The sequence below is a fragment of the Cynoglossus semilaevis genome, chromosome Z (assembly GCF_000523025.1).
Source record: "Cynoglossus semilaevis isolate Cse_v1.0 chromosome Z, Cse_v1.0, whole genome shotgun sequence".
In the NCBI taxonomy this organism is placed as follows: domain Eukaryota; kingdom Metazoa; phylum Chordata; class Actinopteri; order Pleuronectiformes; family Cynoglossidae; genus Cynoglossus; species Cynoglossus semilaevis.
This window is the reverse complement of record NC_024328.1, coordinates 10,008,544-10,032,643: the sequence shown is the minus strand read 5'-3', so window position 1 is coordinate 10,032,643 and position 24,100 is coordinate 10,008,544. Positions and strand designations below refer to the sequence as shown.

The window sequence follows — 24,100 nt, the reverse complement described above, 5'->3', positions numbered from 1 at the left end:
CAGAAATGAAATCAGAAGAGTCTGAATCAGACTTTTGACTGTAAATATGAGTTGAGTGTAAATGAACATGTACCAAAAAAAAAGAAAAAAAGAAATCATATTTGTCTTCCTGTCTTTTGTTTACAGTCTGACTCACAGACGATCTACTCACACTGTGTGAAATCCTACTCTTTAATGTTTTACAATGTTTTTCAAAACATTTCCTGACTGAACAGAACAACACTGCTGTCGACAAAGGATGTGATTAGATCTTGTTTCCAAAGCCTGACACCAGTCTGGTGCAGACATTACAATTAACGCAAAATGGCAGTGGAATAACAGTGCGACGATCCACACAACAAAGACACCCGCTCCTGCACATCACTGTCATCATCAACACCAGTCTAATTACTTGCCCCGCTGCTTAATGAAACTGAGCGTCGAAAGCACAGCATCACTGTCTGATTGTGAATAACAGTTATTAAATATGAGATAACAGGCCTGTTGTGTTATCAAAACAGACCCATACATATTATTTGACAGTATCTGGGATGATAATTATTTCCGGGACATTTTTAGCAACTAGCACATGACAGCCAAGTTATCACGTGACGCTAATCTCTAAACTCATTGAAAAAGTTAAATTTCTACAGTTTCATCTGGCATTTTATACATTTATGTTCACGTTTCAATAGACAGAGGACAGACAGAGGCCACGGGAGAGAAAAACCATCATCGCCCACACACAGAAGAATATTAGGAGCATTCTCGAGGAGACTGCTGTTAGATTTGTCTCCAGGCTCTAAGTCCAAAAATAACCCTCCATGCCCCTCCCCCACTGATGCATTCACAGCATTTGCTTCAAAACTCCAGAGAACTTTATGTACTACATTTAAATTCCTACAAAACTGCTATTCGTAGTGATTTTAGGGGTAGTGATTAAAAAAATTAACTAATTAGACAAAACATTTAAAAAATAATTCTAATTTTCTCTGACTGGAAAAATTCATCTTAATTTTCCAGAACAGTTGAGAACCCTAATTCTGACTGCCGTTAAAAAAAAAAAAAAAAACCCAGAGCTCCTGTCTGGACGTTACTGAGTCTGTCATTAGTTGTTATGCGTGGGCCACCTCCACTTTGATAGCACTCAGACTTGCCATAAAGAGTCGTAGACACACGACCAGCTCATCCATTAGGAGTTGGGACTGGAGCCAAAGTATCCAGCTCAGAGCTGTGACCACATCAGTGTGTACCATGAACAAGGACCGGAACACATTAGATTCTGCCCTGAGTCAGTTAAGAGAGTTTTTCATGTTCCTGGGACAGGTCACATCATCAAGTGTAATTATGTAATTATAAACTATTACTGGTGCCTGTACATCATACTTTGTTTGGAACAGACTACATCCGAGCTCTCATCAATACTGATCCAGTGACTTTATACTCCTTTTAGCGTTGTCGTGCGACTTCCTACTGCGGTTCAGTGCGTCATTGTCCTCATGCGTTGTTTATTTAGTTTAGAAGTTTCAAGAGGTTTCATTTTTTTCATTTGTAAAATATAAAAAACAACTCTCATTTCTAAAGAATTCAATCTTAAGAAAATCTACACATTTATTTAAACGGAAAATGTAGCTTTAATGTGTACTTTTACAACATGATTCAACTGGTAAAATAGAATGCAGAACAATGTTCTATAGATACAATGTTTTTTACAAACCTAATCACAGTAAGTAGCTCCCAGTATCCCACTGGTTAAAATGTTATTTCTACCAAGAGCTAAAGTCTCCAAAGCCGGTTTTGCCTTTGGACTTTTTGGCTGCAGTCACTCCACTGGTGGACGGTCCACTGTCGTCTGCAGCAGCTGGACGTTTTCTGCAAAATAAACATTGGAAACATTTAGTTATCAATGTGCCGATATGTTTAGGTATCGCAGTTTTATCTTCTTCTTTAGGCCTGAACTTGACGAACTAGACACAAACACAGGCAGACAGACGTAACCATGGAACTGAAAGGGACCAAACTGTATTATTTCTGAAAATTCAATAATGAAAAGAAAACATCACCTAAACCCAGTGCAAATATGCCCTGGATAATAAAGTGAAACTACGCCCATGAGGAGAAAGGCTCATCTTCTCGACAAGTGGCAATTTTGCACCACATCACATCTCCACTCATTCTGTCACTGTAATGTTTTTTCATCCACTCATAGCTGCACTGTTTATCAAGTGGCTCGCATCCATGTGGAGGAGAACCACTAACTGTATCACAGATGAGCTCGTAATTCCAAAGTAGAGTTTTCTGAAAGGTTAATTATAATGTACTGTATTCCTCTCTCTGTGTGTGTGTGTGTGTGCTCTTACTTTGTGGCAGGGTTGATGTATTTGCCTACACCTTCTCTGAATGTTTTCGGTGCCTGCTCCTCCTTGGCCTTCCTCTGGTCAGCACTGGACTGATTTCTCTCTTCCTCCTGCTTCTGCAGCTCCTTCTCTCGTTCCGCTGCGATCTGAATCAAAGACGTCACGGTGATTTACAACCAGTCAGATCAGAAGTGTGCACAAGTCAAAATGCGATAAATTTACATCACGTGTTTTCTTTTTTTTTTTTTTACCCTGACACAGATTAAACACAGTGATGAGAAGATCAGAAATTATAATAACAATAAAATACTGTGTTACCCACACTGTCCACAGGGGGCCTATATGAGAACAGTTAAAATCCTGTCCCAATTTTCCAGCCTCTGTGACTTAAAACATCTTAATTGTTGCACTTGACACAATGATGTCAAGACCGTGAACAGACACACTGGATGAATAAAAAAATTAAAATTCATAGACAGTCATAAGACAGAGGAACAAACCTGAGCATCAGCTTCTTCATATGGGTCCACAAACACAGTTGTGCTGATGACCTTGATCTCTGACTGTAAAACAGAATGAACTTTAAGAAAAGTGAAGTGCAGAATAATTATCATCAAACTGTACGAAATTCTAGAAGATTCCAATGATTCTTAAATCAAAACTTAGTTACAAAAAAAACCCCCCACAACTTGAAGTCCATGTCAGTTTAAAGTACAAATATGGAAATTGCCAACCAGTTCATATAATATTCATTATTATTGTTCATAAATATCTTAAAACATTCAGAATTCCTACTTTTGGTTTGTCTGTTTTTGGATCGCTCTCCACGTTCTCCATGGCGGTTAGAGCCTCAAATCCACCAACAATTCTATAAAACAAAACCAAAAGAAACAAGAAAAATCCTTTGTTAAATACTGTGACAAGTCCACACCTGGATACTTCTCTATTCATGATTTATTTATGCAAGAACTGGGGACAGGGTTGGCTGGAAGATTCCCACACATCTTCAACCTGCAGCATCAGTGTTGAGGTAAGAAAGTATATTTAAATCATCTATCAATAACACTGAACTTTACCTTTTACATGTGAAATGAAAAGTAACACCTACAAAGATAAGGGATAAAAATGAGTTGAGGATGAAAAAGGGCAGGAAACAGTTTCAATAATACCTAAAAAAAAACCCATTTAATATTATCTAATATATAATCTAATGAATATATATCTGCCAATATTATGATACAATCAAAAATCCTTGACACGGTTGAAGAATAGTGGACGACAGAAGACGGTGTGTCGATGAGAAAAGGCCATTTCCTAACACCAATTAAATACATAAATAATAATAAAGAAAATAGGTAATTTACACGTTTAAGCACGACTTCAGTCCGTACCAGCCGCTGACTTTCTCTGTTGACATGGTTCACAGTGCTACCTTGTAAAAACAGTCTGGTAAATGACATCTGGTATTTACTTCTGAGCAGGCCACTTTTTAAGAGCCGTCTTCTAAAACCAGCTGTGTGTTGACGACAATAAAAGACTTTACAAGCGCAGTGGGTTGGAACAAAATAGTAACAGCGTGGTTCATAGAACAAAACACAGAAGAGGAAGCGTCTTCATTATCTCTGTGGGTTAATTTTCTTTTCTTTTCTTTTTTTTTTAAATCACTGATGATGATGACAGTCACATACTGATCTCAAACTTCATACATCTAGACATTTTCTACCACTGGGAACCACGATGGTTTAGACCAGAGGTGTCAAACTCATTTTCATTGGGGGCCACATCAGCAGTACAGTTCCCTTGAAGAGCCGGTTGTAAATGGAAGACTGTAGAGATCAGGGGTCCACAAACTCCGGTCCGCAGACCAGTACCAGTACATAGGTCATTTGGTACCGGGCCGCAGTGGGACACAGTAAGAAAAATGTACTTAATTTATACTAATTTAAATCTAGTCATATCCATTTACTTTCTTTAGTTAAAGAAAATCTGGCAATATTTTAAAATAATAGGTCACAGGTAACAGGTGGTACTGGCTGACCAGTCCTTGGAACAAAAAAGTTTGGGAACCACTGGTATAGATGTAACTACTCCATAACAGACTGATACATGTTTCTACAATTGATTATTATTACAAATATTGTTCATTGCTTGGTAATAACACAAACCGACTTGGCGGGCTGCATTTGGTCCTTGAGTTTGACACATATGGTTTAGATAAATTGTTAGCTGTAATAGGTTTCTCCTCGACCAAGATTGAAGTGATGATGAGGTGCGGCTAAAAACAAAGGTTTACAGTGTGTTATCAGCACACTTGCTTCCTGTTGTTGCCACAGCAGAGAAAATATATTTCGTTGGTACAGTGCAATGTAATGTGATTTGGGTGGCAACTGCTGCCCCCGCGACCCAGTACGGGATATGCGGATGAAAATGGATGGATGGATGGATGGATGGATGGATGTAAATGTTAAACGGTCAGTAGTTTCTAGTCGTGATGATCAAACAACACACTGCAGGTTCTAACATCTATGGTTTAATGCAGTGCAGTGAGACAGAGCAGAGCTGCTCACCGTTGTTTTGGCCTCTCCTAAAACAATTCCATTAACGTGTGTACAAAGGCGAATAAAAATGGAAGTTCATTTCATTCCAAAAAAATATCTCGTGGAGGAAACAGTTTCCACATCTCCTGCGGTGTTGTCATTTTCATAATGGTGCTGTTTTCCTTGTGTGGTGCTAAACATCATCTTTCAAAGCTATGAAAGGGAAAGTAATAAAATACTATAAAATATATATCGATTATATATTATTGAAAATATGTCGTGATGGTGTTTTTGGAATTGGTAAATTGCAATCTTTCAGGGCAGGACTTCCTTTATTAATGTGTCAACTTTTCAGCCAAGATGTACAGTAAGTGCATGCATTTTAAATAACTCCTAATGAGCTTTTGTTTCCAAGTAAAATGAATTAGTTGGAACTGATTCTGCATCTGCCCACATTACCACAATTACTGAAAGTGGCCAGAAAAAAGAGGTCTAGAATTTAAAAAAAAAAAAACATAGACAAAGTAGGAAGATTAGAAAGAGGATAGTGAGTGAGTGAAGGGTATATTTTAGAGCTGCTACATTTTTATATCTGTCTGTAGAACTTGTATAAGAAATTAGATAATTAAAATCCACCTTCCTACCTTCCAAATACTGTGTGTTTTCTGTCCAGGTAGATGCAGGACCGGAATGTGATGAAACTGAGGAAAGACAGGAACAAAAACAAATATTATTTTAATATTATAATATATATTTTGTTATAATAATTCATATATTATTTTAAAAGAAGTATAGGAAGAATCCTGTCCGATTTCATTGTTGCAGAGATCAGGTGAGAAAATGAATTATTAGTCACTGAGACACAGCACCTCTGCACACAACCAAATGTGACCTCTGCTTTGAACCCATCACCGAAGTGAACAGTGGGCAGCTTTAAGGGGAGCAGTGTTTGGGAACGGTGCCATTCTCAGAGCACCTCAGTGGTAACCTGGCAGTGGGTGGACTCAAACCTGAAACCTTCCAGACCCAGGTCCACTTCCTTAACCACTAAACCACCACTGCCGGTGTGTGTATAGAGCAGGCAGATGCATATATACACACAAGTGCATATATACATGCATAAACATTTACTTATGCACACCTATACATATATAAATACACACATATGTAAAAAATATATACATGCATAAGTGCCTGATATACTATATAGATATATAATATACAGTTTAAGTGTTGTTAAGTTTAAGTGTAGTTAAAGTGTTTTTTTATTTAATCTGTAGTTATGCCACTTGAGTCTATGAAAATATATCTGAGATCAGGCATTCAATTCTTCAAAGACCTCAGCAAAAAAGTGATTCTTACAACTGGGACTTGTTGGTGTTTGGACCAGAGTTGGCCATGCTGAGAACCCCCCTGCCTGTGTGGGACAGATTGGGACGAAATTCATCCTTGAAAGGTTTTCCCCAAAATGATTCTCCTCCTGTGAGAGAGACAGAGAGCGAGAAAAAAAAGAGAGTAAAGATCACACTGAGATAAAGGACAGAAACAGATAATTGGTGAGATGAGAGTCAGTAAGAGACGGATCAATTCTTAACAAGTAACGGTTTTGCAGAGCCACGGTTAATTTGCGACATCCTCGGCAACATCAAGTTCATCTGCTGACATCCTTTCAAAGGGGGCGGAGGGATGAAGGGGCGGGGGTGGTCTGAGTTTCTTGATTTCAAGAGTTTTACGTATTAGCTGTGACTAATGTGGCAACTGTGGTGCAGACAATAATATAGTACTTCTGCAGCTGAAGACATTTTTGGAGGTGAAGTTCATATCAGCTCAGACTCCAGACCTTAGAGCTATTCACAGGAGGCTTTTTGCCTCATTGTATTATATAGTGGAAACACGCAGGGTTGAGTGGGCTTTTCGATCAACAGCTCTAGACTTTTGCTTCAGAAAAAAAGTTTACAATGGAAATGTAATGAGTCAACCCACACCGGTGTATAATATGATCAATGGAAAATTACTATTACAAAGTTCAATGTGAGGTTTTCACTTCATTTGTGGCACTTTATTTCTTTCCCTTTCGGTGTGATCCCTTTTTTCACACCATTTGTGCCACTAAGTGTTTTTTTTTTCATTTTCAGAACAAATGCTACATTCACTCAAAGCTGTATAGGTTAGTAACATATACTTTCACACAAACTAAAGCGGCGGGAGTTCAGCAAATATAAAGTACTGTGAAAGCTCTAGTCTGGTGCAGACATTCACAGGGTTTCAACTTATTTCTTAAAAGTATTTATTCTGGGCTTTTTTTCGTAACATTTAATCTGCACCATGGCAGACAAATCATCTCGACAAACACTAACTATTTCCCCATTCTTCTAAAATGGTTCCCAAAGTGGGGGGTGCCATACCTAAGAGGGTGTTATTTATTGCAGATGGGACAGAGCAGGTAAACTAGTTTAAAAAACTACAGTTTTTACAGTAGAGGTCTCGACAATAGTTCTATCAAAACCATTATTTGTATATTCTTAATAAGGCAGCGAGAGGCTGGATAATTTAATGTTGTTGAGTTTTCTGCTTGGCTACATTTGCTTTTAAAGCCATAAAACCTTGCAAAATTAACCAATATTGTCAATATACACACACAGGGTAAAAGAAAATGGTTTAGGTCTAAAGAAAAAAATGTCGAGTTTTACATCACTTATTCATGTCAATGTGGACAGAACAAATGGTCAGTTCTTCTCACACACCACTATACTGCACATAAGAACAACACTGAAAAGCCCCAATGCAAATGCTAAAAAAAAAACTGAACCATAGTTTGGTAAAACGAGAATACGCACGAGTATACACACACATTTGTACACAGTGTACTGTGCTCCATAGGGAGAGCTTAATGTATGAGAAAACCTGAACAGAAACCTTCTGTGTGGGAGAGATATTTCTTTTCCTGGAATAAAATAAGTCCAACTATATTTTGGGTAAATAGTCACATGCCCTGAGGCAGCACTTTACTGACAGCTGAGTGTTATTCTGTAAATTAACTGCACCATTAAGAAGCCAATGTGGGTAAACAAAAACAAGTGGACTTTAAGGTTCAGCCAGTGTTGAGTGTTCAGCTCCACACCTGAGGGGATGTTTCAGTCTCAGTTTTAATATAGAGATCAGAAACAAACACCTGGCCACGCTCCTTCAAATGACTGCATCATTACAGGGACCGGGCTCTGTATGTCCCCATAGGGAAGCAAAAGGCAAGTTCGACTTTGAACCTGGAGACACACGGTGAGAGACTTCAGCTGTGAATCATTATTGAGTCTGACTTCATGCTCAAGAATTATCTTCATGAGACCACAGGAACAAGATCAGCAGGAGCTCACTGGCTCACAATGGGAGCAGAGGGATCTGCAGCCCCAAGGTGCTTCATGCCAGCTGGTGCACATGCATGATATCGTGTTTGCATAAACACTGTGTACTGTATGTGCAGCGTTACACCGTATGCACGTATGTGTGTAGGAGTGGTTCATAACACGTATAAAAACATATACATTCAACTGCTATAATAGTTATCCCACTGACATTTTTGTATTATTTATCACCTTGATGACATTTTGCAAAAGTTCAAAAGTAGAATGGGGAGGAAGAGTGAGCAGATACAAGACAAAGGGCAATTAACTACACAAATGTTTACAATAAACAAGACTTTTTTCTCTCTTTTGCAGATTAGAAAATACCTCGGTTTTCATCAGTTGTCTGCGGTATCACTAGTACTGATCACAGTTGGCTCACAATATATTTAAAATTTGTTATCAGAGCTGACAAACAGTTGGAATTTTGAATCAGATTAATCACTGGATCGCTGTGGATTAATCATGATTAATCAAGATTAATCAGCCTCCCATATTATGAAAAAAAACCTGTTCATCTACATATTACTAGAATAGAAAAACATTTTTAGTCATGACAAATCCAAATGATGGACTTATTATTATGGACAAATGCCAAGAAAAATATGCAAAAGTATAATTAATTTCATTCTGGTTACTAATCTAATCTGAAACAAAAACTTAAAAAGTATGTTGTTTTTTTTTTTTTTAAAGGACAAAAAACAATTACATCAATTGCCCAGTTGACACACATTTCCTGGCTTCAGTAACCAACAATCCGACTTGTCAGCATTTAAAAAAACCCACACAGGTCAATATTCAAGAGCTGCTTGTCATAAAACTTTTAAAAAGACATTTAAAGGTCTGACCAAAAGTTGTGTGCACATGTCCAATGTTTAGGGTTTTACTCAAGGTAAGAAGTTGTGTAGCCTCATAAATCCATCATGGTGCCTGTTGTGTAGTGTTCAGAAACACACAGAGACAAAGGACACTTTGTGCAGCAGACTCTCACAGCATTTAGTCCAGGACTAAAGTCAATTACACTTAGATGCCCTTTAATCTGCCTTTAAAAAAAAAAAAAAAAAAGGAAAATTACTCAAAGGTCGGCTGTTTTTCACCATCCCCCTATTCTGAGACTCCCACTCCGACCCTTCCACACCATCTCTCATCCGTGTGTGTGTGTGTGTCTTTCTCCTTTTCTGCACAGTGTGGGTGTATTTTTAGCAACGCTCCTGACTTGTATCTTGGGTTGCTGTTTATTATGCAAAGGCTCCAAAAAAAGGGACTATTAATATTTCAACACAGAGTCGTTGTGTAATCCAAAACGTGGTAAAGTGCATTCCTTGACTTACCTGTGCCTGTGCCAGTGGGGTCCCCCCCTTGAATCTGGAAACAAGAAAAACTCTGTGTCAGTCTTGGTGCAAACTAACACACACACACACACGCACAGCATTTACTACAGAGTGAAAACTGAACGCAGCTTTGGCCTGCAATGAATAGATGAGTTGTTTCCACTACTTTATACAAGGAAAATGTTAAATTTACCTCAAAGTTGTCAAGTGAGACTTTAATTTGTAACTTTATATTTCCTCATGTCTTACAGTCAAAGTGGAGTCTTATTCCCTGTACTTAGTAGCAAATGTCAACGTTTTTCCGGATTCTGCTCTCCATTGTTTATTGTTAAGACTCAACCTACCTAATTATGTTTCTACTAAACTTAAATGGTCCATGTTGCAGCATCGCTGCTTACAACTTTACAACAAGTTTCTGCGGGCCTGTAACTGTAAACCTGGTAAAACTACTCTTTACTGAATGGAGAAACGAAGCAGGAGCTTGTTTTTTCTCCTGCTTGTTCTTATTTAAAGGCTATTGTTCTGCAATGAGGTTGAGGACATGGACGTAATACATCAGTGTAGTGGCAGCCAAAAAGACAAGGACTAAGAACAGAGACTAGAAAGATATAAACATTTGGTATCAACAAGTCATTAAATCTAATGCCTAAACAGTAGTGGTGGATTTATTCTTAATAAACAAACATTTCTCTCACAGGAGACACAGAGATGTATAGCACAAAAAATAAATTGTGATCTAAGATCTGATTTAAAATGTGAATTAAAAAAAAAGAAAAGAAAAAAAAGATTCAACAACACTGCTTAATCTGCTCTGTTTCGACTTTCCATTTGTTACTGTAAAGCAACACTGAAATCCAATTGATTTCTACTGTTGGTCAAAGTCCTTACCATGAAATTCCGGATGGACCTGTGGAAAATCGTCCCGTCATAATATCCCTTCTTGCACAGACCAATAAAGTTCTCTCCAGCTTTGGGAACCTGGAGGAAGGAACATGCAGAGATGATTTTTTAATATGCATTCACTACAACAGTATTTCCTGCTGTTAGCAGCCACTGATATAATAATCTGTTTCCACTGTTTATTCTTCTCAGGGTCTGATATGATTACAGGCTCGCCACAGTCAAAAATATCTGCTCGATCCGTCTGCATTTAAGCATCATGATGATCTACAACACTACAGAACAATAACACATGTTGTCAAGAAACACCGTCCACACTTGACAAACAGCCTCATGTGGCCTGATGTGAACCAATCCTCATGGGTGCTGTCAGCCCGCAGTAAATGTTAAGAAAATGTCATCTCATTGTTCTGGCGCTTGTTTCACTGTGTACAACGTATACTCCGCACATGAGGCTCATCTGATAGGTCACACAGAGTGTCTTTGAATAAAAATATGACTTGTTTTTGTCGCTGCTTCAGAACTTCACAGAGGACAGACATTAAAACACTGCATAAACAAAAACATCCCAATAAACCTAATTAAACCTTAAGGTAATTTCTTAAGGCAGGACAGGAAAGTGTAGCTTGTAAACACTGGAACTAAATTGCTTTCGGAAGCATCCCTGGAACAGGAAAAGTCTTGTTTTAACAACCAACAAAACCAGTTGCCCTTTAGTCTCCACTGAGCCAATGCTACAGAGCTCTGCTTGAGCCTAATTAATGCTGCCTTTACACATGTAAATAGGTTCATCTGTTTCAAAAATGACTGCCCACATTCTCCCATGCTCGCCTTACACTTGGCAGTGCAGCCAATTGAGAGTCAATTTCTAGTCAAGGTTGGTTCTCCAGACACTGATAAACATGGCGACTATAGAAATTTAAACAGAGACACTGCTTGGACCTCTGTATGGGCCGCGCAGAGCAATGAGTGTTATACATATATACTTATATGTATATATGTGCATATATATACACACATATATATATAAATAAATATATATACACACACACACATATACACGTGTATACACATATACACACGTACGTATATTCACATACACACACGTACGTATGTATATATATACACACACGTACGTATATATACGTACACACGTACATATATATACGTACACACGTACATATATATACGTACACACGTACATATATATACGTACACACGTACATATATATACGTACACACGTACATATATATACGTACACACGTACATATATATACGTACACACGTACATATATATACGTACACACGTACGTATATATACGTACACACGTACGTATATATACACACACGTACGTATATATACGTACACACGTACATATATATACGTACACACGTACGTATATATACGTACACACGTACATATATATACGTACACACGTACGTATATATACACACACGTACGTATATACACACGTATGTATATACACAAACACATATGTATGTATATTCACATATACACACATATTTGTATATATATACACACACATATATACACATATGTATATATATACACACACATATATACACATATGTATATATATACACACACATATATACACATATGTATATATATATATATGTATATATATATATGTATATATATGTGTATATATATATATACATATATATATATACACATATATATACATATATGTATATATATGTGTATATATATATATGTATATATATACATATATATATACATATATATATATATATACACACACATATATACACATATGTATATATATATATATGTATATATATACATATATATATACATATATATATATACACATATATATACATATATGTATATATATGTGTATATATATATATACATATATATATATATACACACACATATATATACACATGTATAAACATATATAAAACATATATAGACACATGGATGTATTCACACACACACACATATAGTACAAAATAATAAAAGATTCTTGCACAAAAATTCTTGTGCAAGAATATAACACAGCCAAGAGTTATTTCCAAGTATATTCTTTATGCCGACAGTCATATGTCAAAGCTGCCCCGTCATATTTTTATCTAAGATAGTGACAGTAAAGGGTGGGGCTGTTGAAACATCAAAGGAGAGACAGGCAAATGGGCACTTAACAGGTCTATGGGTTTTGCATTTGTGTAACAGAGAGTGTCTGTCACAGAGAGGTGGCAATTATTAATTCATAAACAGCAGGTGGCAAAGTGAGCTAAAATTCTGTATGAAAACCAATGAAGAGGTAGGAGGTGAGAAGGAGGAGGTGGGCCACTGGGGCCAGGTTATTTAACTACTGTCACTTTCACCTAATTATTCTGAGTCAACAGCTCAGGAACCAATTGAAACCCTGCATGTGGAACGCCTGGTTACCAGGGTAGAAATCGCATTCCTGGAACTATCTGGTGTCAGACACACTTGATTGTAATGTTTGGATTAGAGCTGCAACCATGAACGGAATAATGTGAGACTGACTCACCAAGTTAATTTTTTCACAAAATTGTATTTCAATCTTGCAAACCCTGAGAGTGAGAATACCCAAATTAAACTTCTGCTCTTTGTTACAGAGATTGCGTGCGAATGGAGCATAAATACAACATGATATAAATATATGTTGTATATAAGAAAAGCACTAGGGAGTATTTTATATATGGTACAGCTTTATGATGCATTTAAAACAGTCATTGAATTTTACTAGAGAGAGAATGTCTCAAATACACGCTTTGGCTTTGTTTTTTGCCAATTAACCATTAAACCATTTAATTAAACTATCCAATAAAAAAAACCCTTAATTTGCTAGTTGCTCTAGTCAAATTGCATATATACATCCATCAATCCATCCATCATCGTCCGCTTATCCAAGGCCGGGTCACGGGGGCAACAGTCTGAGCAGGGACACCCAGACTTCCCTCTCCCCAGATACTTCCTCCAGCTCTCTTTCTCCCAAGGCCCTAACAGGCCAGCCGGACGATGTAGTCGCTCCAGCGTGTCCTAGGTCTTCCCCTAGGTCTCCTCCCAGAGGGACAGGACCCGAGCACCTCCAGAGGGAGGCGTCCGGGGGGCATGCGATGTAAATGCCCAAGCCACCTCAGCTGACTCCTCTCGATGTGGAGGAGCAGCGGCTCTACTTCGAGCTCCTCTCGTGTGACAGAGCTCCTCACCCTATCTCTGAGGGAGCGCTCTGCCACCCTGCGGAGAAAGCTCATTTCGGCCGCTAGTATCTGGGATCTTGCTCTTTCAGTCATGACCCAGAGCTCATGACCATAGGTGAGGGTAGGAACGTAAATCGACCAGTAAATCGAATTTTGCTTTTCGGCTCAGTTCCTTCTTCACCACAACGGACGAATACAGCAACCGCAGCATGACCCCAAGATACTTAAACTCCTCCACCTGAGGCAGGACTTCCTCCCCAACCCGGAGGGTGCAAACCACCTTTTTGCAGTAGAGGACCATGGCCTTGGACTTAGAAGTGCTGATTCTAATCCCAACGGCTTTACACTCAACTGCAAACCCCCCCAGTGCAGGCTGCAGGTCCTGGCTCGAAGAAGCCAACAAGACCACATCATCCACAAAAAGCAGAGATAAAATCCGGTGGCTGCCGAACTGGACCCCACCCGACACCCGGCTGCACCTAGAAATTCTGTCCGTAAAGATAATGAACAGAACCGGCGACAAAGGTCAGCCCTGCCGTAGTCCAACATGCACCGGGAACAGGTCCTACCTACTGCCAGCAATGCGAACCAAGCTCCTGCTCCGGTTGTACAGGGACCGGACAGCCCTTAGAAAAAGGGGCCCTGACCCCATACTCACGGAGCACCCCCTACAGAACACCAGGAGGGACACGGTCGAAAGCCTTTAACAAGTCCACAAAACACATGTGGACCAGTTTGCCAAACTCCCATTAACCCTCAAGCACCTTGTGCCTATATACAAGTAGTAACAACCCATTGAAAACAAGTCTTATGTCAGATCAAAATATTTCAGATTCCAATTGCATTAGTAGATAAACACACAACCAACAGTTTCCAAGCCTCAAACCCTCTTATTAACAAATCAACACTACACATATCTTTCTGTGTATGTCTCCATTTACGGCTTTGACCTAAGCGTTTATGTGACAGACAACATACAATTTAGGACTCATGACGTCGTAACTTGACGAAGTAAATGTCATCTTGGGGAACGTGGCAGCCGCTGTGACAAAAGATATACAGGTAAAACCTCTATCATCTATCATTACCTTATCACAGTGTAACTCCAGATTCAGGTCTCCTTTGTTTGTGTGCAGACGGACGTAGCCCTTTTTCTTCACGTACTGATAACGCACCACATCATCTGCGATGGCATCTAAGGAAGAGAAAGACACGTCTCATCAGAGTTGAATCGTTGTTTTGACTTGAGAAAAGGCAATATGAGAGTGTACTTTCAAAGTAACTGATAGGAGTCAAAATTAAAACTAGATTCATTTCACATACACATGCTTTGATACATACATTCAGATTGTCCAACTTCTTCAAAAAAGGACAAATGTAAATTATTGTTTCAAATTCTATTACTGGTACATCTGCGTCACACAACAGGACACAGAGGGTAACTGACCAGCTCCTGTTTTTAATCTGCATTTAACTTTCTAAATAAAAAGCTGCACCTGCCGGAGTAAACAGGCCCCTGCCACAAAAGAAATACAGAAACAAAAGGACACAAATAAACGGAAGACAAAGGTTTCTAAATGCTAAGACCCTGACGATTGTAGGTATGAGATGTTCACTTGCCTGCTTCGTGGGTTGTTGAAGGAGTCATGGCAGTCGACGTGAAAGAGGCAGAAACCTTGCCTGTGGAGTAGTGAGCCTGGGAGGAAAGGAGGACAATGAAGGAAAATGAGGTTTCATACTGATTTTTGTTTTTACTTTTGTTTCTTTCTGATATAATGCTTTTAATAATAGCTGATAAAATAATTATGAAGGATATTTAATAAGGTCTGATTCAAAACAACAAAACACTCAAAAGGTGCACATTTTACTTTACTGCTGCTTAGAAACCAGATACTAGCAGAAACTTAATAGGTTTAACAGTAACAGTAAAGGACACAGTCAACAGATACGAGGTAAATCCAGGATGATCAGTCGAGCGACGCCACTCGATTTGACACGACATTCCCCTGTAATAGCAGCCTCTGCAGCTTCCGTGTGGTTAAGAACACAGGCCCCGACTGGAGATACTCCCGCAGCCTTATAATTAATGAGCACTGGAGAAGCTTTCAGGCTCTTTCAGCACAGATTAAAGCAGATTACATTTACTGAATCAGAATATAGAGCTAAAATTACCATAAACACTGCAGAGACTGGAGGAGTTATTTATGCTACAATTCAGCGTTGATAAAGGCTTAAGTGAAAATGTGTTTGAAGTCTACTCTAAAATCTCAAGGTAGAAATTCTCCACTCTAATTCTTGTGAAGACACGTGAAGGCAGAGAGTTCACCTTATGCGACCCGTCTGTCCTATATCTTCCCCGTTCTCTCTGATGCTATTTGATCATCACCCCAACTATAGCCCAATGCATAGGGCACTCGAGGACAAGGTCTGCTTTGAAAAAAGTGTTTTGGAAGTGAAGTTGGGTGAAGGTCTGTGGCATTTCCTAACAGATTAAATCTGTAATTACATCTACATCCAATTCTTCCCTTTGTCATGATAAGAGATAATCACAAAACACTGCTGTTTTAAGTATATTCTTGCAACCAAACTACTTTCTTTTGACTCACAACAGAATCAACCAGTCTGAAAAATGGGAGGGAGGCTGATAAATGTGGTAATGATGCCACTGGAGCAGAATCTGACTTCACCCACCCGGTTATTCTGGGACACAGTCTGTAGTAATGTAACCACAGTTGAACTTCATTGTTTGGCATTTTTAAACCCACAGTTAAGCCATAATTAGAGGGGATTAAAAAATAAACATCTTAAAAAAATAAGTCTTACTAAATCTCAAGACGATTTGAGGTGACTACTTAATTTCATCCTTGTTCCAAAACACGATTTAAATTAGTTTTATGCCATTCCAAATATCCTTTCTTCCCAACATCTCGTGTTGTAACAGACAGAGTATTTGCTTAGATGTAAATCTCAAATGCCATCGTCCTTTAAGGACATTGTAAACATCCTTTGTTCCGTTTGTGGATGCAGCTCTTTGTCTCGTGACTCTGGAACAGCATTAATCCATTGGGTTCGGCACCCCCTTGCGTCTAAAAACAATAACTACAACGAAAGTGGATGGTTGAAAACTAAACTTGAGGTAATTTTTTAAAATTGCACAAAATGCACACCATTTGTGGAACACATTTAAGCAAAATAATTTTAACAGTTATTTGATATGTTTTACCACTTTGATAATACTGCCAACAACCAGCTTTTACATTTACACTAATGCAATTTGCAGCTTTTAACTAAAGTGACCACAAAGTTTGGACATTTGAGGGTTTTTTAATATTGGAGACTGAGTGGTGTTTATACCAACTTTAAACATAGAATACTGTACCAAACCCTCTACTATCGTACTACTCAGACTGCATGTCCGTTTAAAAAAAAACTTAAACAGTGTTTGTTTCTTACAGCATTAAGCTTGTCTGTCTTCTTAGCTTCTGGTTCCTTCATGGTGGAAGCCAGCAACTTGTCGCCCTTGTAGTCTTTGTAGAGCTCGGCTAAAGTCTCCCTGGTCTCAAGGTTGGTGCTGTTCAGGTGGTACGCTGGGTCCAGCTTGGCCTTTTCCTCATCTGGAGCATAAAAACAACAACTGTACTGTGGGCTCATTTTCATAGTTTGTATAAATTGTATAAATAAATAAAAAGAATTACAAATGTAAAAGCAGGTCAGAATCTAGGAACTGTGTAAAACCATTGATGCCATACGTGTCAAACTCAAGGCCCGGGGGCCAAATGCGGCCCGCCAAGCCATTTTGTGTGGCCCGTGGGAGCTTAAAAAGCATTTAGTAAAGTCCATGCAGTAGAGTTTCTTAACCTATGAAAGTTTTTTTTATTACACAGCAATGAACAATATTTGTGGCTTGAATAAATAATCAATTGCAGAAACATGTAATAGTACTGGTCAGCAGTACCACATGTTACCTCAAATTTTCAAAATACAACATCTTTTAGACTCTATTCTGTTTGTACCGGTACCAAATGACCTATGGACTGGTACTGGTTTGCGAACCGGGAGTTGGGGACCCCTGATTTATACAGTCTTCCATTTACAATTGGCCCTTCAAGGGGAACTGTTTTGCTGATGTGGGCCCTGGTGAAAAAGAGTTTGACAGCCCTGATCTAAGCCAACACTCAAATTTAAAAACACAAATTTCACCTAAAAACCTGAACTTGACTTTTGAAATAGATGTTAAAAATAATATAAAAAATGACTTGTGTTACCTGGATCTAACACCTTTAGGTTGTTCTTCACATGGAAGAAGTTAGCCACGTTGAATTTATCCAGATTTGTGGGGTCCTGGAATGACAAAGCAATCCAACAGACAACAACATTAACAATTATATCAAGTACACAGCTGATAAACTTCCGTACCATTGACAAGGTCGAATCACAGATGTATACCAAATTAGAGAAGCAACCAACCTGAACAGTTATGATGTCTTTTCTGGTGAAAGGTTCATCTGTCAGCAGGTCTCTGAAACATTTGGTTTTAATGTTGAGCTGCTCAACAGCCTGTGAAAGAAAATATACTGTATATTTAAAATATTTCTTGCATACTCTAAATGTGTAATATGTGTAAATGTAGCAACTGCTTTATGATAAAAAATAAAAAAAAAACATTTACCCACCTCATAGGAAAACACATTGCCCGAGACCTTATTGGCAACAATGTGGGAGTTGTTGGTGAAGACATTGTAGAGAACGGGGCAGTGATATTTATCTGTTTAAAACAAGAACGACAAAAATCAATCATAAATCATCATTAGCACCAAATCCTCAGATTTGCTCAAGCTTTTCAGGACTATTCAATGATAGACATGGTCACCATCATATGCAAAGCCCACCCTTCACCAACAAAGCTGACCTTCTCTGCTTGTTAATTTGCCCTTTAAGGACAAATGTTTTTGCAGGAATATAACGAGTAGTATTGGTGACATTTACCTTTTAATCCTACCTGCCCATTGATATCTCCCATTAATAACAACATGTAATGATTAGACTTTAGTTTGAGCCCCAGGCAAACTTTAATTCAAGTGAGAGAACAAAGACAATTTACATAAGGTTTTGTTTTCATGTGAAGCTTCTATGTTAAACCAAGAATGTCAAAACTCAATTCTGACTCGACTGAGGCTGCTAACATGACTGCATACAAACAGTGAATCCTACAGTTGACTCTGAGTACAAACATTTTTAAACAACAAAAACCAAAGCAAAACGTATATACATTCATGCTAACAAACACTACTAAAACCACACACGTAATAATTATTCATTCCTTATAAGCCAATTTACATTATTTTCTTGAGTTTCTGTTTTCAAACACACTTACCATCATTGTTCTTTACAAAGTTCAGTTTGATGAGAGACTTGGCTTCCAGTTTCTATGGGAATAGAAATATAACAGATTGTAGTGAGATGAGTTGGTACTGGGTTTGTTTATTTAGTGGGCAACACAAGGTAAGGCAGGGCAACACAAGGCAAGGGTAGGACCACACAGCAACATGTACAAAATCCAACACAAAGAAACAAGCACGGTACACAACAAATATAAACAAAAACAAATCACACTTGTAAAAAAACCAAGGCACACATGCAAAACACATCACACATCCATTCACATATAAAAATACAACATTCAGTGAGTACAAGACACAGATGAGGTTTGAACAATGAATTGTGCCAAGAGTTCAGAATTTGTTCTGTGAGATCAGATCAGTTACAGAACAACATAAAGGCCATTCAATGTGTAAGGAGTGGCATATTTAAACCAACAAAATAACTCATTAAAATATGGAAAATAAACTTCTTCTTACCTCTCCTGTGATTGGGTTAGTACCGTACTTTTTAATCCATGGAATAATGCTCCTACAACACAAAGAAAGGGGGTCAAAGGTGATACTTTCTACTGCTTTCCAATCAGTGTTGATTTCCTTTCTTCGTACTGAGCACAGTAATACTCAATGACATCAAAGGGAAAATAACATATTTACAGTAGGTCAAAGACGACTCCCTCCTCTGTGCAGACTGGATACTCAAAAGGCTGCAGAGATAAGCTGAAAAAAATTACAACAAAACAAAGTGAATGTCACTTATGATTAAAGCAAAACACCATATATTTTAGTTTTATCATCACACCACGGTTTTGACATCTATGCAAGTGTTAGCAATGCCATATGCTAGTGGCAAATCAAAAAATGAATTAGGCCTTAGGTTCCGACTCTTACCTGCAGTGGTCAAACGAAAGCCGCCTAAAGTTTGAGCGTGGGATTTCTTAAAAAAAACAAACAAACACACAATACAATGAAATATATGCCATTTCAAAGTATTTTCAAATAATGTATTGATGACAGTACTTGCGCTCTACAAATAAAGTGTTTTCAAACTACCATCTGTTAGGGGTAATATGTTGTGAGGATTAAGTTGCCCATTCTTATTGGAGAACGACCAATGGAGTTTGAATCGTTGAAATTAATACACTTGACGTTGATAATGATTCATACCTTATGACAATATTTCAGATTTTAGTATAAAGAATCTCATTTTTCTACATAGCGCTGTTTCAACCACTCGTCAGACCCCTAAAAGATTCTCTGCACCTTCCATTCCAACACACCAACCGTATCCTCGTGTCTTTTATATGGAACATTCTCAATACCAAACACACCAAAACTGTCGCTAAGAAATTGTAATACTTTCTTTTTATGTAAAATTGTGATTATAAAAAGACTTTAAAAGAAAACGGAACAATTTTTAGCATTGGTGACTGCACATGATGCACTGAAAAGCCATAGCACTAAAACCATATTTACCCGCTCGTTTCCCTCCATAAAAGTTCGTGTACTCCGCACATGTGATGTACCTGCGAAGGAAAAAAACACTATTCAAAACGAAATAGCGACCTAAACGTTAAAGGGGTAAATATTGTGATTAGCTTAGCTATGCTAAAACCAACGACTGTTCCTCGACCGTATCTAAAGAATCCAGTTCTGTTCAGTTTTTTGGTCAATTTCAATACTCACATTTTGTCTTTTTGGTGTTGTCGCTTCCCCATGTTGACTTGTTTTTGCGAAGGTCTCAGAAGATACTATACAAATAAACAAAACACTTCGGAGACAAATAGGTGTTAGCGTGTTTCCGCGTTGCCGTTTTCTTCGCCTTTTTAAAAAAAGGCTAAGACCGCACACTACTGCCCCCCTCGGTTCGGAAGTGTGTTTTAAAGACAGTTGGCGTTCGTTTTGATTAACATGGCACAATAAAGTGTGTTGATGTCTAATAAAAAAAATGGTAAAAAAGGGGAACATTTCTACAATATTGACATAAAATTGTCAAAATGAACAACTTTGTATTTCAGCAGACATAACCAAGATAACAAATGATTAACAATAGGTTTATTTTTATAGTTATATAGTTCATTGTCATTTTCCAGGAGTAATCATTTACCATTTCAAATCAAAGAATCAAGCTAACGAGAGGAGAATAACATGAATCATGATCACATGGTTAGTTTTATGTTATAATGAGCAGCAAAAACACAGAGGTTGCTTGTTGCACATCAAATAACCAGGGAAAATGAAATGCGTACCAAGAAACAGGTGTCTTCCTAAACACAGAAGTAACAAAAAAAAGAAAAAAGAAAGAAATATATAAGAAGGCATAGAAGGCAGATCCATAGTAAGAAAGAGATGGACTTTAAATGAAAACCCATTTTATAAACAACTAATCTGAAGATGGATGATGTTTGTGTATAAAAAATATAATCCAGAGCAGCAACTTTAACACTGCCAACATACCTGAGTTTAAACTAACTTTAATTTCTCCCGTAGCTCACAAAGGAAACGTACAGAGTCTAAAGTAAGAGATCTTGTTACAGACTTTGAACAGGACTTTATGTTGGGTGGTGAACAATTTTAACAATAACGTTCTCATCCTTGGCATTTTGTCTGGTTGACAGGACAAAACTTTGATCAAAAACTAGAGAAGAGATTAGGATGTTTTATACACCACAGACACAGACATTGTTTCACTGACGACAAAAACAGAAGCAAATATAGCACATTTTGGAAAAACAAGAGATGAAGAGCCAGAGGTTTGTCAGTCTATTTAGTGAGTAGATGACACTCAGCTGAGAAAGTGCAGTCATGTATTGAGTTTTTTTTTGTTACAGAGCAAAATGTCACAATGTTGTTCCTTTATAAGAACCGTAGTCCATAAAAATGTTCCTGGTCGGCGTTAACTTGGTACCATCCTGAAAATAAATTCAGAGTTCTTTTCCCCAGTTTGCACATATTGATTTCAGTCTTTTTAAGTGTTCAGGCAGAAATAAAACGTTAAAAATCACCGCAAATCCATCACAGACACAGCGTCGTTGGTGATGGTCACATGTCCAGCGTGCTGAAAAAGAAACAGAAATATCAACAAATATTTCATATCAAACTTTGAATTTTTTTTATCCTCTGACATCAGACATCAAGTGCATTAATGTCTGATCTCACATTTCAAATCCAGCCATTAACATTTTTACAAAATCCCAAAAGCTTTAAATAATTTTTGTTCTTCTTCTTCTGTCCCGACTTTTGCCAATTGTAGAACTTTATATATGTGAGCATTATTGACATTATACTGCGCCCCAACAATTGGGTGTTGAGGACACCTGTCAACTGTCTGTTGAATTGAACAAGCAAATTATGCAGTTTTAGAAGCAAATAATTGAATAAAACATAAAAGACAAAATAATACATTATAAAATAAATAATAATAATGTAAATAATCACAACATAATAACATAAAAAAAAGATAAACTTAAACAAATCTTTAATTTTTAACACATTGTTTTTCAAAGTAATTTTTGTACTGTAGTAGTCTTAAATAGTTTACTGCAGTACGTGCAGAAGGCACACTGCTCTCTTGCCTGCTGATGGGCGTGCACTTACTGTAAACAGTGGGGGGTCTTTGCTGTGTGGGTGAAAGCTTTTCTGTTTACACGTGGAAATCTCTTCTGTTCCTCTGTCTGTCAACTTGAAGTATCCAATTCTGAAAGATAGTGCAGTCACACCTCAGCACATGGTCACTTCGGGAAAATAAACATTTACATTATGGCACACGCCCGCACGCTCACTCGTTAAACTTTGGCGAGCAGACAATAGCGATGGCCTCAGGCAGCATCATCTGATAGGAGCAGTGTGTGTGCAGATCGACGCTGGACAAAAAGGCCGTCTGTGTGGGGTGGGTCTGAAATGGAAAAGCCCAGACTTTCAGTTCATGCTCAGCTGGATATTTCTTTTCTGCCAACATAACAAATAATATCACCTCAATGTGACGTCATAATCCCTAATCTTTGTAACAGATCTGAGCCCCACCGCTTTTATGTTGTTCATGAGGCAGTTTACTTAAAGTACTAACACTTTAGTCATTAATAAGTACAGTATGCATGCACCCAAAAAACTGGTGAAGAAACTGGTGAAGATCAAACAAGAGCATTTTGTATTTAAACCTTAATAATAGACAATAGGCCAAGAGAGGCCCTTCCACTCATGGTGGGAGGGCTATGAAGTGGTACATTACGGGTCATAAAAGACCTAGCTTTAGTGTAGAGTTAGATGAACAATTCCCTCTCATATACTGTAACTTTGAAAAAACAATTCTTCAACAATTACTTATCTTATTGAGTTTAATTACATTTAAAAAACATCTCTATTTTATATCTGACATTTTTAAGCTTTTTTAATGATTAACACATTTGTCAGTCTGTTTTCATATACAGTATTGTGCGTTTTCACTAGTTTTGCAAAACATAAAACGTGACAGCGGTTCATTTTGTCCTGACTCACATGTATCCAACCCAAAGTGATAAGATCGTACTGGTCCTGTATGAGAAACAGTTCTTCTTCATTTACGGTGTCACAATAGTCCGGTCCGCCACACTGCTTTGGTATAATCACGTGGGTCACTGTAAACGCATTTCTGGTCTGGAACAATAACAAAAAACATGTCAAACCACTGGGCTCTGTTAAATAATGCATAGCCTCTACACTGCCAAGAAACTGTCCAATGAACGAAACACGGACTGGTCTGCCGCAGTTAAAAAATGCCCAGTCATGCTCAAGTGGAAGCAGTGCTTTAATTTCATTCATTAACACAATATTTTTTTTATTTAAGAAAACCATCCATTTCTTTTCACCATCAATTTGACACTTTTATTAACTCAGTTCATTAAATACCAATTAGAACGTAAAAACATTTCATTGTTACTCACCAATTTGCCACAGAGGATGCCACAAGTTTCCACAGCTCGACTTGTGTTGGCTTCAGCCAACCTCAGAAAACTCTGGCA

General features: G+C 37.9%; 2 protein-coding genes across 2 annotated transcripts in view; both read right to left on the bottom strand.

Moving 5' to 3' along the window:
* Positions 1 to 1,593: 1,593 nt before the first annotated feature.
* On the bottom strand, positions 1,594 to 20,941 carry ppil2 (peptidylprolyl isomerase (cyclophilin)-like 2). The gene is made up of 20 exons (XM_008336090.3): positions 20,790 to 20,941; positions 20,580 to 20,629; positions 19,995 to 20,040; positions 19,761 to 19,823; positions 19,584 to 19,635; positions 19,100 to 19,151; positions 18,399 to 18,490; positions 18,193 to 18,282; positions 17,991 to 18,066; positions 17,179 to 17,339; positions 15,346 to 15,421; positions 14,814 to 14,920; positions 10,491 to 10,580; positions 9,603 to 9,636; positions 6,236 to 6,353; positions 5,518 to 5,574; positions 3,132 to 3,204; positions 2,837 to 2,899; positions 2,340 to 2,482; positions 1,594 to 1,851 (listed from the first exon to the last, which is right to left on the bottom strand). The coding sequence occupies exons 1-20, from the start codon at positions 20,819 to 20,821 to the stop codon at positions 1,746 to 1,748; spliced, it is 1,581 nt and encodes a 526-aa protein (XP_008334312.1). The 5' UTR covers positions 20,822 to 20,941; the 3' UTR covers positions 1,594 to 1,745.
* Positions 20,942 to 21,141: 200 nt separating this feature from the next.
* Positions 21,142 to 24,100, bottom strand: part of LOC103397725 (STAM-binding protein-like A) — a 6,231-nt gene continuing 3,272 nt past the window's right edge. Inside the window, exons 6-10 of the mRNA XM_017042817.2 lie at positions 24,023 to 24,100; positions 23,598 to 23,735; positions 22,886 to 22,998; positions 22,701 to 22,800; positions 21,142 to 22,161 (exon numbers count right to left, since the gene is read on the bottom strand). The exon at positions 24,023 to 24,100 is cut by the window's right edge and continues 40 nt beyond it. Coding sequence (XP_016898306.1) covers positions 22,105 to 22,161; positions 22,701 to 22,800; positions 22,886 to 22,998; positions 23,598 to 23,735; positions 24,023 to 24,100 — 486 coding nt within the window. The 3' untranslated portion in view covers positions 21,142 to 22,104. The remainder of the gene's footprint in view (positions 22,162 to 22,700; positions 22,801 to 22,885; positions 22,999 to 23,597; positions 23,736 to 24,022) is intronic.